This window comes from Oncorhynchus mykiss, chromosome 23 (assembly GCF_057628025.1).
Source record: "Oncorhynchus mykiss isolate SJ-2025 chromosome 23, ASM5762802v1, whole genome shotgun sequence".
In the NCBI taxonomy this organism is placed as follows: Eukaryota; Metazoa; Chordata; class Actinopteri; order Salmoniformes; family Salmonidae; genus Oncorhynchus; species Oncorhynchus mykiss.
The window spans coordinates 48,442,617-48,455,075 of record NC_143044.1 but is presented as its reverse complement, the minus strand read 5'-3'; the positions used below and the strand labels follow the sequence as shown (position 1 = coordinate 48,455,075).

The 12,459-nt window shown below is 43.3% G+C and overlaps 1 protein-coding gene across 5 annotated transcripts in view; it reads right to left on the bottom strand.

Annotated features, from left to right (window-relative positions):
• LOC110503012 (protein phosphatase 1 regulatory subunit 21) overlaps positions 1–12,459 on the bottom strand; it is a 38,559-nt gene continuing 26,100 nt past the window's right edge. For 2 of the 5 annotated variants that reach the window (XM_090217567.1, XM_090217569.1), the window contains 8 exons: positions 10,858–11,010; positions 10,514–10,606; positions 10,069–10,338; positions 7,345–7,380; positions 6,933–7,049; positions 6,422–6,520; positions 5,920–6,048; positions 1–2,057 (listed from right to left, as the gene is read on the bottom strand). In XM_090217567.1, coding sequence (XP_090073693.1) covers positions 2,025–2,057; positions 5,920–6,048; positions 6,422–6,520; positions 6,933–7,049; positions 7,345–7,380; positions 10,069–10,338; positions 10,514–10,606; positions 10,858–11,010 — 930 coding nt within the window. In that variant the 3' untranslated portion in view covers positions 1–2,024. Of the gene's footprint in view, positions 2,058–5,919; positions 6,049–6,421; positions 6,521–6,870; positions 6,907–6,932; positions 7,050–7,344; positions 7,381–10,068; positions 10,339–10,513; positions 11,011–12,459 lie in introns of those variants that run through there. The other 3 variants (XM_090217568.1, XR_016491164.1, XM_090217570.1) reach the window with 3 other exon arrangements.

Genomic DNA, 12,459 nt, shown 5'->3' with positions numbered 1-12,459 from the left:
TAGGATTATTCATTTTATTGGCCACACTATAAATGTCACTGGAACACAAAAGCAATAAGCATACAGGGTTGTTTTCAGGAGGTACAAAATGGAAGAAAATGTTCAAAAACTGAGTGAAACAGCAACGTACTAACTGGACTTTCATTTTCTATTGTTAAAAGTTTAGCTATGGTGTGCCCTAATGAACACAACCCTGCTGTTAATTGTGAACTGTTAGATTAGTCACTACACTGTCAGACGAGGGGTAGACTACTTTAGCTTTGCCAACACGCTGATAATACAATTGTAATGGGTACACAAACCATGAGTCTACAGAAGGTTCAAAAGAGCAGACCTGTGTGTGTATTGCCTTGCAAAAGGCAAATATTTTCAGTTCTCTGGGACCCAATAATCAAGTATTAAATGCAGGTGAGTGATTGATTAGTTTGTGTTTCTGCTCTTTTCCATTGATCATCGACTAGTAATTTCATTGGGTCATCATGGCAAATAGTTATGGGAAAACTTTAACGAATGCCTTTCTTTTTTTGTATATTTCTGTTAAAGTACACGGTACAATAATGTATTATATTCACATTAACCCTTCTCTCCATACATGATGCAAGGGTTTGAAGACTGTGGTGCGACATGCTGTGTCCCAAATGGCACCACATTATTCCCTATATAGTCCATTACATTGGACCAGGGCCCGTAAGGCAGTGGTCCAAAGTAGTGCACTTTGTAAGGAATAGGATGTCATTTGGAACACAAGCATAGATCTCCTCAGTGCACATCCATACACACTTTCGTGTTACAACTGCTAGAGAAACATTACAGACAGACACCATTTTATGAACTCTACCTTGTGCAACATCACAGATCATTTAGTTCAAATAGAAATGTAACGTGTGGAACAGATCTGTCATGTCAGAATTGATTGGGTAATCGGGTCAGATCTATTCCATGTCATTGTCATTCTGTCAGATTCTTCCATCCGTTCGAGGACAGATGGGACATCTAGATAAAGATGGAATTCTCAGTAGGGGAAACAGCGCTACTGTCCACCCCACGGCAGTTCTTGTTTTGTTAACAAACCGGAGGTGAGGAGCGTTGTAAAAATAAATAACAAATCCTAACTTCTTTGTTGTTGTAATATCACAAACAGACGTGGCTGATTCACCGTCAAGGAATCCAGGTTTAAGGGAATGTATGGAAGTGTGTGTCTAGCCTCGGTCTTAGGCCTCCACTAAAGAGCGAAGCCTGGGCATCCAAGGCTAGTATCAAATCAAATGTCACTCATTGATTCATTTCATCTGGGGCAGCCCTTCAAGTAAAATGTGGTAAATATAATGAACATAGTCCCTCAAGTCACAATTTTGCACAAATAATCTTTCATTGGATCTAAAAATAGTTCAAATATAAAATGAAGTTATAATAATTAGCAGTCCCTCTCAAAGCCTGGCATGACAGTCTACAGTCCCCCTATTAGACAAAGACAACAACCCAGACAGCCAGTCAGGCACACAATTTAACACTTGACTTGCTCACATGATATCCTCCTCCCACTTAAGAGCAATTTGATGAATGAATATTTCAAATTGCCGTCATTTCCACGTTTAGCACAGAGAGAAGAGACACACTACCCATCAGGGCCAGGTGGTCTTCATTCCCTGTAGTCAGCATCCATGACCTGACTAGTTGGTGGGGGGGAGGAAAAATATATAATCTTTCCATTACATTTTCCACTTCCTCCCACAAACCAAAGTGCAAAGGGTCAAGCAGCTGCTTCCGCCACACACTGGGAAGCACTTGACACGTAAAGTCATTATCTGTGTCAATCAGAAACACAATTCCTTTAAGCAGAGTGGTATCAGAGACCCCTCCCCAATAGCCTCCCTCTGATGGAGAAGTCTAACAGGGTCCTCCATCTTGGTGGTATGGAGCTGGCAGGGCTGTAGTGGGTGGGGGTTCCATAGTCAAGCCCTTCTCTCAGTTAAGGGTGCGCTGCTGATCCAAAATGGAGCCAGTTTCCCCAATAGACTAATTTCCTACCGACCCTTCTTTAGGAGTTTGGAGTTTCCCTGGAAAAGGCAAGAGGAAGAACAGTGTTAAGTTATACACCTTCCTACTATCGAGTTGGTATTTTGGCATTTTATTAGGATCACCATTAGCCTTTGCTAAAGCAGCAACTGCTCTTCCTGTGGTCCACAGAAAACATGATACAGATACAGATCATTAATAGACAACAGCTCAAGGACAGAACTACCATTTTTGGGGGTGCAGCAACACTCCCCATCCAACCTGACAGAGCTTGAGAGGATCTGCAGAGAAATATTTGATAAACTCCCCAAATACAGGTGTGCCAAGCTTATAGCATCATATCCAAGAAGATTTGATGCTGTAATCACCACCAAAGGCACTTCAAAGTACTTAGTAAAGGGTCTGAATACTTATGTAAATGTGATATCACATTTACATATTTTTTTTAATAAATGTGCAAACATTTCCAAAAAACAGTTTTTTGCTTTCTCATTATGGGGTTGTGTGTGTAGATTAGAGGGGAAAAAATATTTAATACATTTTAGAATAAAGCTGTAACGTATCAAAATATGGAAAAAAGTCAAGGGGTCTGAATACTTTCCCGAATGCACTGCAATACTCTAAGTTTTCTTGAATTTGTTCTGGATTTGGGGACTGTGAAAAGACCCCTGGTGGCATATCTGGTGGCGTAAGTATGTGTCAGATCTGTGTGTAAGATGACAATGCAAACAATTTGGGATTTTCAACATATTAATATTTCTTATAAAAATAAGTGATGCAGTCAGTCTCTCAACTCTTAGCCAAGAAAGACTGGCATGAATAGTATTTATATAAGCCCTCTGATTACAATGAAGAGCAAGACGTGCTGCTCTGTTCTGGGCCAGCTGCAGCTTAATTAAGTAGAACTAGAGCCTGCAGAACTTGCTTTTAGGAGTGTGGTGTCAAAAAGCAGAGCTTCTCTTTACTACGGACAGACATCTCCCCATCTTTACATCGATTGAATCGGTTTTGACCATAACAGTTCACAATCTAAGGTAAAGTCAATTAATTTAGTCTCCTCAACTTGTTCAACAGCTACAACTTTCATTACCGGATTCAGCTGAGGTCTAGAATATAAGGAATGATATGTACCAAATACAATGCTCTTAGTTTTAGAGATGTTCAGGACCAGTTTATTACTGGCCACCCATTCCAAAACAGACTGCAACTCTTGTTAAGGGTTTCCACTCATGAGTGGTGCAGCGGTCTAAGGCACTGCATCACGGTGCTTGAGGCATCACTACAGATCCGGGTTCGATCCTGCGTTGTGTTGCAGCCGTCCGTGACCGGGAGAGAAACAATTGGCCCAGCGTTGTACAGGTTGGGATGTCCTTGTCCCATTGTGCTCTAGCAACTCCTGTGGCGGCCCGGGCGCATGCACGCTGACACGGTCAGCAGTTGTACGGCGTTTCCTCCAACACATTGGTGCGGCTGGCTTCCGGGTTAAGCGAGCGGTGTCAAGAAGCAGTCCGGCTTGGCAGGGTCTTTCGCCTCTCCCGAGTCCATATGGGCGTTGCAGCGATTAGACAAGACTAACTACCAATTGGAAATCACGAAATTGGGGAGAAAGAGGGATGCATTTTTTTAAAAAGTGACTTCATTAGCTGTGGTTGCTGATGCGTATATGGTTGAATCATAAGCATACACAAATGCTTTGTATAATGCCAGTGGAAAAAATAGAAAAGAGTAAAGGGCCTAGAGAGATGCCCTGCGGTATACCACACATTACATATTTGACATTAGAGAAGCTTCCATTAAAGAAAACCCTTTGAGTTCTATTAGATAGATAGCTCTGAACCCACAACATGGCAGAGGTTGAAAAGCCATAACAGATATGTTTTTCAACAACAGGTTATGGTCAATAATATTAAAGGCTGCACGGAAATCTAACTGTACAGCTCCCACAATATTCTTATTATCAATTTCTTTCAAGCAGTCAGTCATTTGTGTCAGTGCGGTACATGTTGAGCGCCCTTCTCTTAAAAGCATGCCGAAAGTCTGTTGTTAATTTGTTTACAGAGAAATAGCATTGTATTTGGTCAAACACCATTTTTTACAACAGTTTGATAGGAGCAAACTGATAGGCCTGCTGTTAGGACCAGTAAAGGCTGCTTTACCATTCCGCTACCACTAGGGTAGTGGAATTACTTTGGCTTTCACTGCATTCAATGGGTAAGGATACAGCTTTAGAACAAATTTCTTCAGTATTAGTAAAAATGTGATCAATGCATGTGGTGATCTTGTTCCTGTAGTGTTTGTAAACACCCTGGTACATTGATTAAATCATTTGAACCAGATTACAGGCACTGTTTACAGTAAGAAGCTTCCTCTTGAGCGGACAACTTGATGAAAACCAGTCAATATTCAGGTCCCCAAGAAAGTAGACCTCTGTTTACATCACATACAATATCAATAATTTCACACATTATTTAGATACGGACTGTTAGCCTATAGCAACACCCCAAAAGAACATTTTATCAAAAATCATCACTCCGTCCAGGTCTCATGTGGAGATTCTGAAATTCCATCCGCAACCATGTTGTTCTGCCTTGATTGTCCCTCTTTGTTATCATGTATTCACACACAGAACTGATGTCCTATCGCACTCTTGCCATTCTCCTGTTTCAACTCATCGAGCTGACCCTGGGAGAACTGCAAACTGTTCTTCAGGTTCTGGACCTCAGGTTGTCAATTCTTTTATCAGTTGAATCCACCAGTATTTGGACAAAACACTTGAAGCTATTTTCTTTTGCCCGCAGAACAGCCTCAATTCGTCAGGGCATGGACTACAAGGTGTCGAAAGTGTTCCACAGGGATGCTGGCCCATGTTGACTCCAATAGTTCCCACAGTTGTGTCAAGTTGGCTGGTGGACCATTCTTGATACACATGGAAAACTGTGGAGCGTGAAAAACCCAGCAGTGTTGCAGTTCTTGAAACACTCAAACTGATGCGCCAAGCACCTACTACCATAATGTGTTCAAAGGCACTTTATCTTTTGTCTTGCCCATCCACTCTCAATGGCACACATACACAATCCATGTCTCAAGTTCAAGGCTTAAATCCTTTCAAACTAATTGAAGTGGATTTATGGGTATCTGCTAGCATGCTAGTGTGGGAATAACCATCCACACACTAGCATGCTAGCAGATACCCATAGACTTCCATTGTTAGCAATTGCGCTAGTTAGCAACTTCCTTCAAACTGCATACAGATACATAAAAAATGGTGTCCACGAGTTAATCTCACTCTGGGGAAGTAGATTAGGGCCCCTTTGCAAAAATACCGGAGTATCCCTGAAAGATACTCATCTGTGTTTTAACAGAAGTGTATGTTGGGCAGTTTCAGGACAGAAGGCGTGTTTGCTGTACCTCCACCTTCTAGTTCCCCCCAGACCCTGCAATACCCCACCTCCCAGTTCCCCTCAGACCCTGCTATACCCTCCGCCTCCCTGTTCCCCTCAGACCCTGCTATACCCCCCGCCTCCCTGTTCCCCTCAGACCCTTCCATATCCCCCGTCTCCCTGTTCCCCTCAGACCCTGCTATACCCCCCCATCCCCAGCCTCCCTGTTCCCCTCAGACCCTTCCATATCCCCCGTCTCCCTGTTCCCCTCAGACCCTGCTATACCCCCCCCATCCCCAGCCTCCCTGTTCCCCTCAGACCCTTCCATACCCCTCCCCATCCTCCCTGTTCCCCTCATACTGGATAGTAGTTTGTTATTGGGATATGTCTACACAGCATGTCAGCATAACCTCACCTAGTATTGCTTCTCTGTCTGTCTAGACCCATGAGTGGCACATTTTCATTCAACTTTAATTTATCCAGGTTAGTCTCATTGAGGGAGCGGTGTGAGGGGACTCTGTACCTTGCTGCTCAGTTTGAGTATGTCAATCTCCTCTCTCTGTTTGCTGAGAGTCTCATTCATGCTGCACAGGTGGTCGCTCATCATACTAAGTTGTTCCTTGTAACTCCTCTTGGTCGTGGCAAGCTCATCCTGAAAGACAAGGAGCAGGTTGTGGTTAGTTAGAGCCAGTATGATTGTTCAAGGTTCAAGTTAATTTGCCATGTCTCAGTTGGAGCATGGCTCTTGCAATGCCAGGGTTCAATTCCCGGGCCACCCATACTTAAAAATGTATGAACGATTGATTAAAAGTCACTTTGGATAAAAGCGTCTGCTAAATGGCATTTCATTGAATAAATGGGAAATCTTACAAAAAAAAAACAGCAAATAAATTGAGGACCAAGTTCAGGACAAATATGCATAACACAACTACCAATGTAATAAAGCTGATTGTATTCTAGCTGAATGGATGAATCTGGGATAAGCTTCTTTCTTTCAGTCTGGAAATTACACAACAGACGTTTACCTGCAGACGTGTGATGTTCTGATTAGCCAATTTGACTTCCTCAGTCAGTGTCTCCCGTGACTTCTCTGCCAAGGCCAGACGCTTGGCCAGGGCTCGACACTGGGGGGGGGTTACAACACAGGAGATACGGAGAATTAACAGATGTCCACAGATTATCACTTCCTTCAACTAATAAAGTCACTACATGGGATGCTCTTCACTGACAAAATAACAGCTCCATATCCTTAAAAAGTGTTTGCTTAGGCACGTGTGTGTCATGTCTCACCTCAGCATGGAAGTTAACAGCCTTGCTGTCAGAGACCTGTAGCTGTGTGTGTCATGTCTCACCTCAGCATGGAAGTTAACAGCCTTGCTGTCAGAGACCTGTAGCTGTGTGTCATGTCTCACCTCAGCATGGAAGTTAACAGCCTTGCTGTCAGAGACCTGTAGCTGTCGGTGTCATGTCTCACCTCAGCATGGAAGTTAACCGCCTTGCTGTCAGAGACCTGTAGCTGTGTGTGTCATGTCTCACCTCAGCATGGAAGTTAACAGCCTTGCTGTCAGAGACCTGTAGCTGTGTGGTGAGTTCTCCTACTCTGGCCATGTAGTGAGTCTTAATCAGCTGTTCTCTGGACTCCTCGTCTCCCACCTGTACACACAGAGACAGACCAACGACAACTTTACATCAAGTGGCTCTTATATCTGTGTTGTAATTACACTAGTATAACAAGGTTGTATAAGCATGTTACTACATAGTATTCATTCAAGCATTTATTCAATCATTCATTCAAGCAGTCAGTGTAATTTTCCAAAGTATGACAATCTGTTAATTAATGAGTTAATTCGTCCATCTTTTCAGGAAAGCAATGAGACTAGTCCTGTGAAAGAGGGGAAAAGGATCAGACTAAAGAATAGTTGGGTCAAGAAAAACAAGACAAACTTACTTCCTCGTTGGTAGGAGTTGTGGTCAACATGCCAACCTAATGCGAGAGATGTAAAACACAGAAACACATTAGTTAGTAACTAACTCCCTATGAGAAAGCTATAAAATGTAAGACTGGTCCCAGATCTGTTTCTGCTGTTTTGCCAACTTCTACAGTCATTGTTGGAGATACAGCACAAACAGATCAGGGCCCAGGTCAATAGAACCCATTTCCCTCCCACTGAAATCCTATAAAACACTACAGGTCCGCCTAATATTCACTGACAAAACTGGATTGGAAAGGAATAACATCTATAAAAGCCTGTGAATGAAGAGTGTAGCTGGTTGTTAATGACATGACAACAGTGTCCGGAGTGAGTGGGTGGGTGTTAGCCTGGTCCCAGATCTGTTTGTGCTGTCTTGCCAGCTCCTATGGTCGTTGTTATGCCAAACAATGCGAACCACCATAGGATAACACAAATAGATCTGGGACACATCCCAATAATATCAATTTTTTTCCTTAAAATTGTACACTAGTTCACTGCTTCCCAAAAATCTAAAAACATTGGATTGGTGAAAGCATGAGCTAGAGGGAGTTTCCAACATTTCTTATACCCATCAGTTATTTTCAAATCAATGAAGGATAGTGAACAAGTGCATACTTGGGGGGAAAGGAGAGATGATTGGGATAGAGCCAGAGACTGATAATACAACTCGCTGGAGTTGCAAAGGGTCAGAAACTTTCCAGAAATTTTCCATGGGAAGTTATGCCTGGGAATGTAGCTTAAATTCATCCAAAAAGTTAGCTTATAACAGTGAACCTTTTTATTAGGATACACAGAAGGCAATTCTAGGTCTTGTGGCATATTTTGGTTAAACTATCCCTCTACATGCACAGTGCATTCTTCCATCACATGTGCAGCTGAATCTCAAGATCTTGCACACTAATGAGATGCTATTGAGCCCACACTACTACACTGAGCCAAGGACTACATGCTTTCTTGTAAGTTTTGATTACAATACTGGGTGGGGTGAATATATTTTATATGGCGTACATAATTTTTTTGTTAATTAGCAAATAGTAGCCTACAGCAAAGTGTGTTTAAATCATTTCTAACTTGTTAACAGTTTCTGCTAGTTAGTTTTTGTTACCATGTGGGTTTTAGCTTGCTTGAGCCTGCTAACTGAGGAGTGTTAATTCACCTGTTTCCATACATGTTTCATTTTAAAACATGTATCTTACTAAAGGAGTTGTTTAATCTAACTGCTTAACTATTTATCTGTACATGGAATTGTATTTTTTTTCTTCTATTCTTTACAGGAAAATGCCACGGGCACCAAGATATAGCAGTAATCTACCTCACCAAGCAAAGTGAGAATAAAAGCACCACGAAGCTGCCCAGCAGCACCCGTTGGGGTGGTGGTGTGATCATGTTTGAGTCTCCTGGAGGGGAAGGAGTCTCTCCAAAAAATGGCCATGTCACAGTCTGCTGATATGGACAGCCCCATCAAGAGGATCCTCCTGGATGATGTATTTTGGGAGAGAGTGGTAAGCAGCCTGAAACCTATAGCAGTAGTCATTGCACGGATTGAGGGAGACAATGCCGTCCTGTCTGATGTTCAGACTCTGCTTGCAGATGTAAGAGAAGAAATCCGTACTGCCCTGCCCACTTCACTGTTGCTCCAAGCAGAGGAAACTGCAGTTCTGAAATACATCAAAAAGCGTGAAGACTTCTGCCTGAAGCCCATACATGCTACAGATTACATGTTGGACCCCAAGTATGCTGGCAAGAGCATCCTGTCTGGTGCAGAGAACAACTAAGCCTATGGTGTCATCACTACTGTGTCTCGCACCTTGGCCTGGATGAGGGCAAGGTTATTGGCAGTCTGGCGAAGTACACTTCCAAGTAAGGGCTTTGGGATGGAGATGCAATATGGCAGTTGTGCCAACATATCTCATCAGCCACCTGCCTCTATGCTCCAAATCAGCCACCTCAGAGCACACCGGTCCTTGTTTGGGAACACACACACACACCAAAACATGGAACAGGCTGACCAATACAAGGGTTGAAAAATTGGTGGACATCCGGGCATATTTGAGGCTTTTTGAGTCTGTCATCCTCAACAAGGTTGGAAAGTGACAGTGAAGATGAGGCCTCAGTCTGATGTTCAAGAGGAGGACATTGAGGAAGTCCAGGGAGAAGACATGGAAGTTCAAGTCATGACTAAATAGTTTTTTTTATTTCTATTGGAATGATTTAATAATTTGCAATGATGTCTACTATGACAAGGTAAAAGGTTTCTGTCTGGTAAATATGTCCAAAGCAAAAACCATCTACATTTAAATGGTATTAATATTTATTTGCATACATTTCCATTAATACATTCCCGTTAATTCCCACCTCTGAATATTCCACAAAATATGCAACCCTACAACTCACTGAAGCCAAAACACTAAAACCTATTTTATGGTCGCTCCCGCGATGACGTGTGACTCATTTGGTGGGAAAGGGGAGGGTTGGAAAGGGAGGAATGATCTCCCTAGATTTCATCTCACATCATGCCAGTCTCAGCAGACAACTAAGTAGTGAAACATGAGGATGAAGCCTCATGAATAAAAACACTATTGGAGAAAAATAAGGATGCAAAATTCCAAAGTTATCAGTCTTTATGAAATCCCTGTAGATGGATTCTTGCAACTAAAAATGTAAAATAACATTTAAAAACAAGTGAAGATCGTAAGTACCAGACTGGTGCTTATCATAGCGTCCTTCCCTACTCCTCTCTCCTCCAGCTCGCCATCATCCAGGCTGGTGAGTGCTGGGCTGCCCAGACCCAGGGAGAGGGCTGAGGCTGGGCTGCCTCCTCCTCCTCCCAGGGCAGAGGAGAGCTGTGTCTCCAAGTCCTGGATGCGTTGGCTCTCCTTCTCCAGCCTCACCCTGCCCAGCTGGGTCTCCAGCAGCCAGTGCTCCTTCTCCTGCTCCAGACGAGCGATCTTCTCCTGGCTCGCCACCACCTGGGGTGGTAAGGGTCAAGGGGAGGAGGGAGAGGTGTAAGAGGACTTATATACTTCTCTATAACACTTACCTAGTCAGTAACCAAATGGGATACCTTGAGAATAAAGAGGCAGACTTAGGGCCTGTGTCCTTACAAACTGGAGAGTAGAAGGAACATGGAAATACAATCAATACCTGTTGTGTGAGTCCCTGTCTGCTCTCTGTAGAGCTGGTTAGAACACGGCGGTTCAACAGGGCCTCTCTGTATGGAACAGACTCAGCTCTGGGCTGGATACACAGACGGGACAGTCAAATACACACTGTTATACCGAACCACAACAGTGGATGTTCCACTGTTTGCTTTAGCCTGCCTGGAGTGTCAGATGAGTGGGCTTTATACTTTTGGGATTATTCTATTGGTTCCCACATCCTATTTCACCAGGCACGCTTAATCAAACACAGCATAAGTAAGTTATTTTGGAATAGTATTTGAACCCAGGTCTGTGACGTGGCCAGCGAAGCCAGGCAACACAACTGACCTTTCTGATGGCCTGCATGTAGTCAGAAGCCTTCTTCTTGTTACCCAGCATGCTCTCTGCCTGCAGGGGGTTGAGGGCCCCCACCCCCCCTCTCGGACCATAGCCTGTCGAAGATGTAAAGAAATCCAGGTTGTTGCTGAAGAACGTTGCAATCTGTAGTAAAAAGGTACAGCATTCATATTAAGGTAAGACTTTACAGCATACAGGTATAGGCACTAATGCTTTATAAATTTGTTGTAAGCATGTATAAGCCTTCCTGTGTTAAGACAGTATTGGTGAGCCATATACAGTCTTCAAGGTCTATATTTTGCGGTCCAGACTGCTATTTGAATATCAACAAATCTATCAAGTTTGTATACTCCAGAATATGGTGCCGAAAAAGTGCCTTTAAAACGTGAAAGATTCACGATAAAATCTCATTCATGACAAACTTTCCTTTACAGACTTATCCTACAGAACTTCACTGTTCCTTTAAGGAGATCAGTGGGTGAAGTCAAGGAAGGGTTGACAGAATACAGACAGATCTCACACACTCCTACCACTGTTGACCCGGTTTCTTTCTCAATCTTTCCTTGACTCCACCCATCTTATCTCCTCGCCTCCTTTTCAAAATATATTGGAGAAGACGGTCCGAGGGTCCTTGAGAAAGATGAATTGAGCCAGTCTGATCACCTCATGGTAAACATCCTTCTTATAAAACTCTGGAATACAGTCATGGAAGTGGAACTCAGCAGCCAGCCCTGAGCATTCCATCACTCCTACCTCAAACACAGTCTGTGTCTGGTGCATTCACCAGCCAGGCAACTGCAGACTAAAAACAGCCCTCTTCACTATTAAACTATAATAACAAAAAAGAACAGCTTGCGTATCTAGCTCATGCATACCCTCGGGCAACTTGGAAAACACATTAACGTAGTAGTAAAAGGCATTACCCAAATGTATAACTTTTGTTAACTTCAAAATAAAACAGTCCTGAGTGAACAGCGTGCGTCCTTGTTGAACTCCTGCCTACACACTAACCCTCTCCTGGAGTAGTGACTTGTCAAGCTGAGGACAGGACTTTTATAAAATGCTCTGATGATGAGCCTCCACACACACACACACAGCTAGATCACATGAAGGATGACCACAGCTCTACAAGTGTTCTGTGTGTGTGTGTGTGTGTGTGTGTGTGTGCGTGTGCGTGCCCACGCGCGCATGTGTCCATTAAAGTGTCCTCTCAACTGATCATAAACCTCTAGCCTAGAGGCCTGGAGAGATGGTCTCTCGTTACTAAACATCAGCACACATTGACATTATACACCATTAACTAATAGCCCAATGCTCCAAGGACTCGGTGTGGATCAGTTGGTTAGCCCAACGCTCCAAGGACTCGGTGTGGATCAGTTGGTTAGCCCAACGCTCCAAGGACTCGGTGTGGATCAGTTGGTAAGGTTGTGTGTTCAATTCCTGCAGGGCTCATACACATGCTTCTAAAGTATATACACTCAGAGCTCTGTCTGTTTCAAAGCCCCCAGCCTTTATCTGGGGTACACAGCTGTAAACACTCTGATATGGTGCGGATCTGTGAACATTTCCCATCTGCCCCAGCTGAGCTCTCCA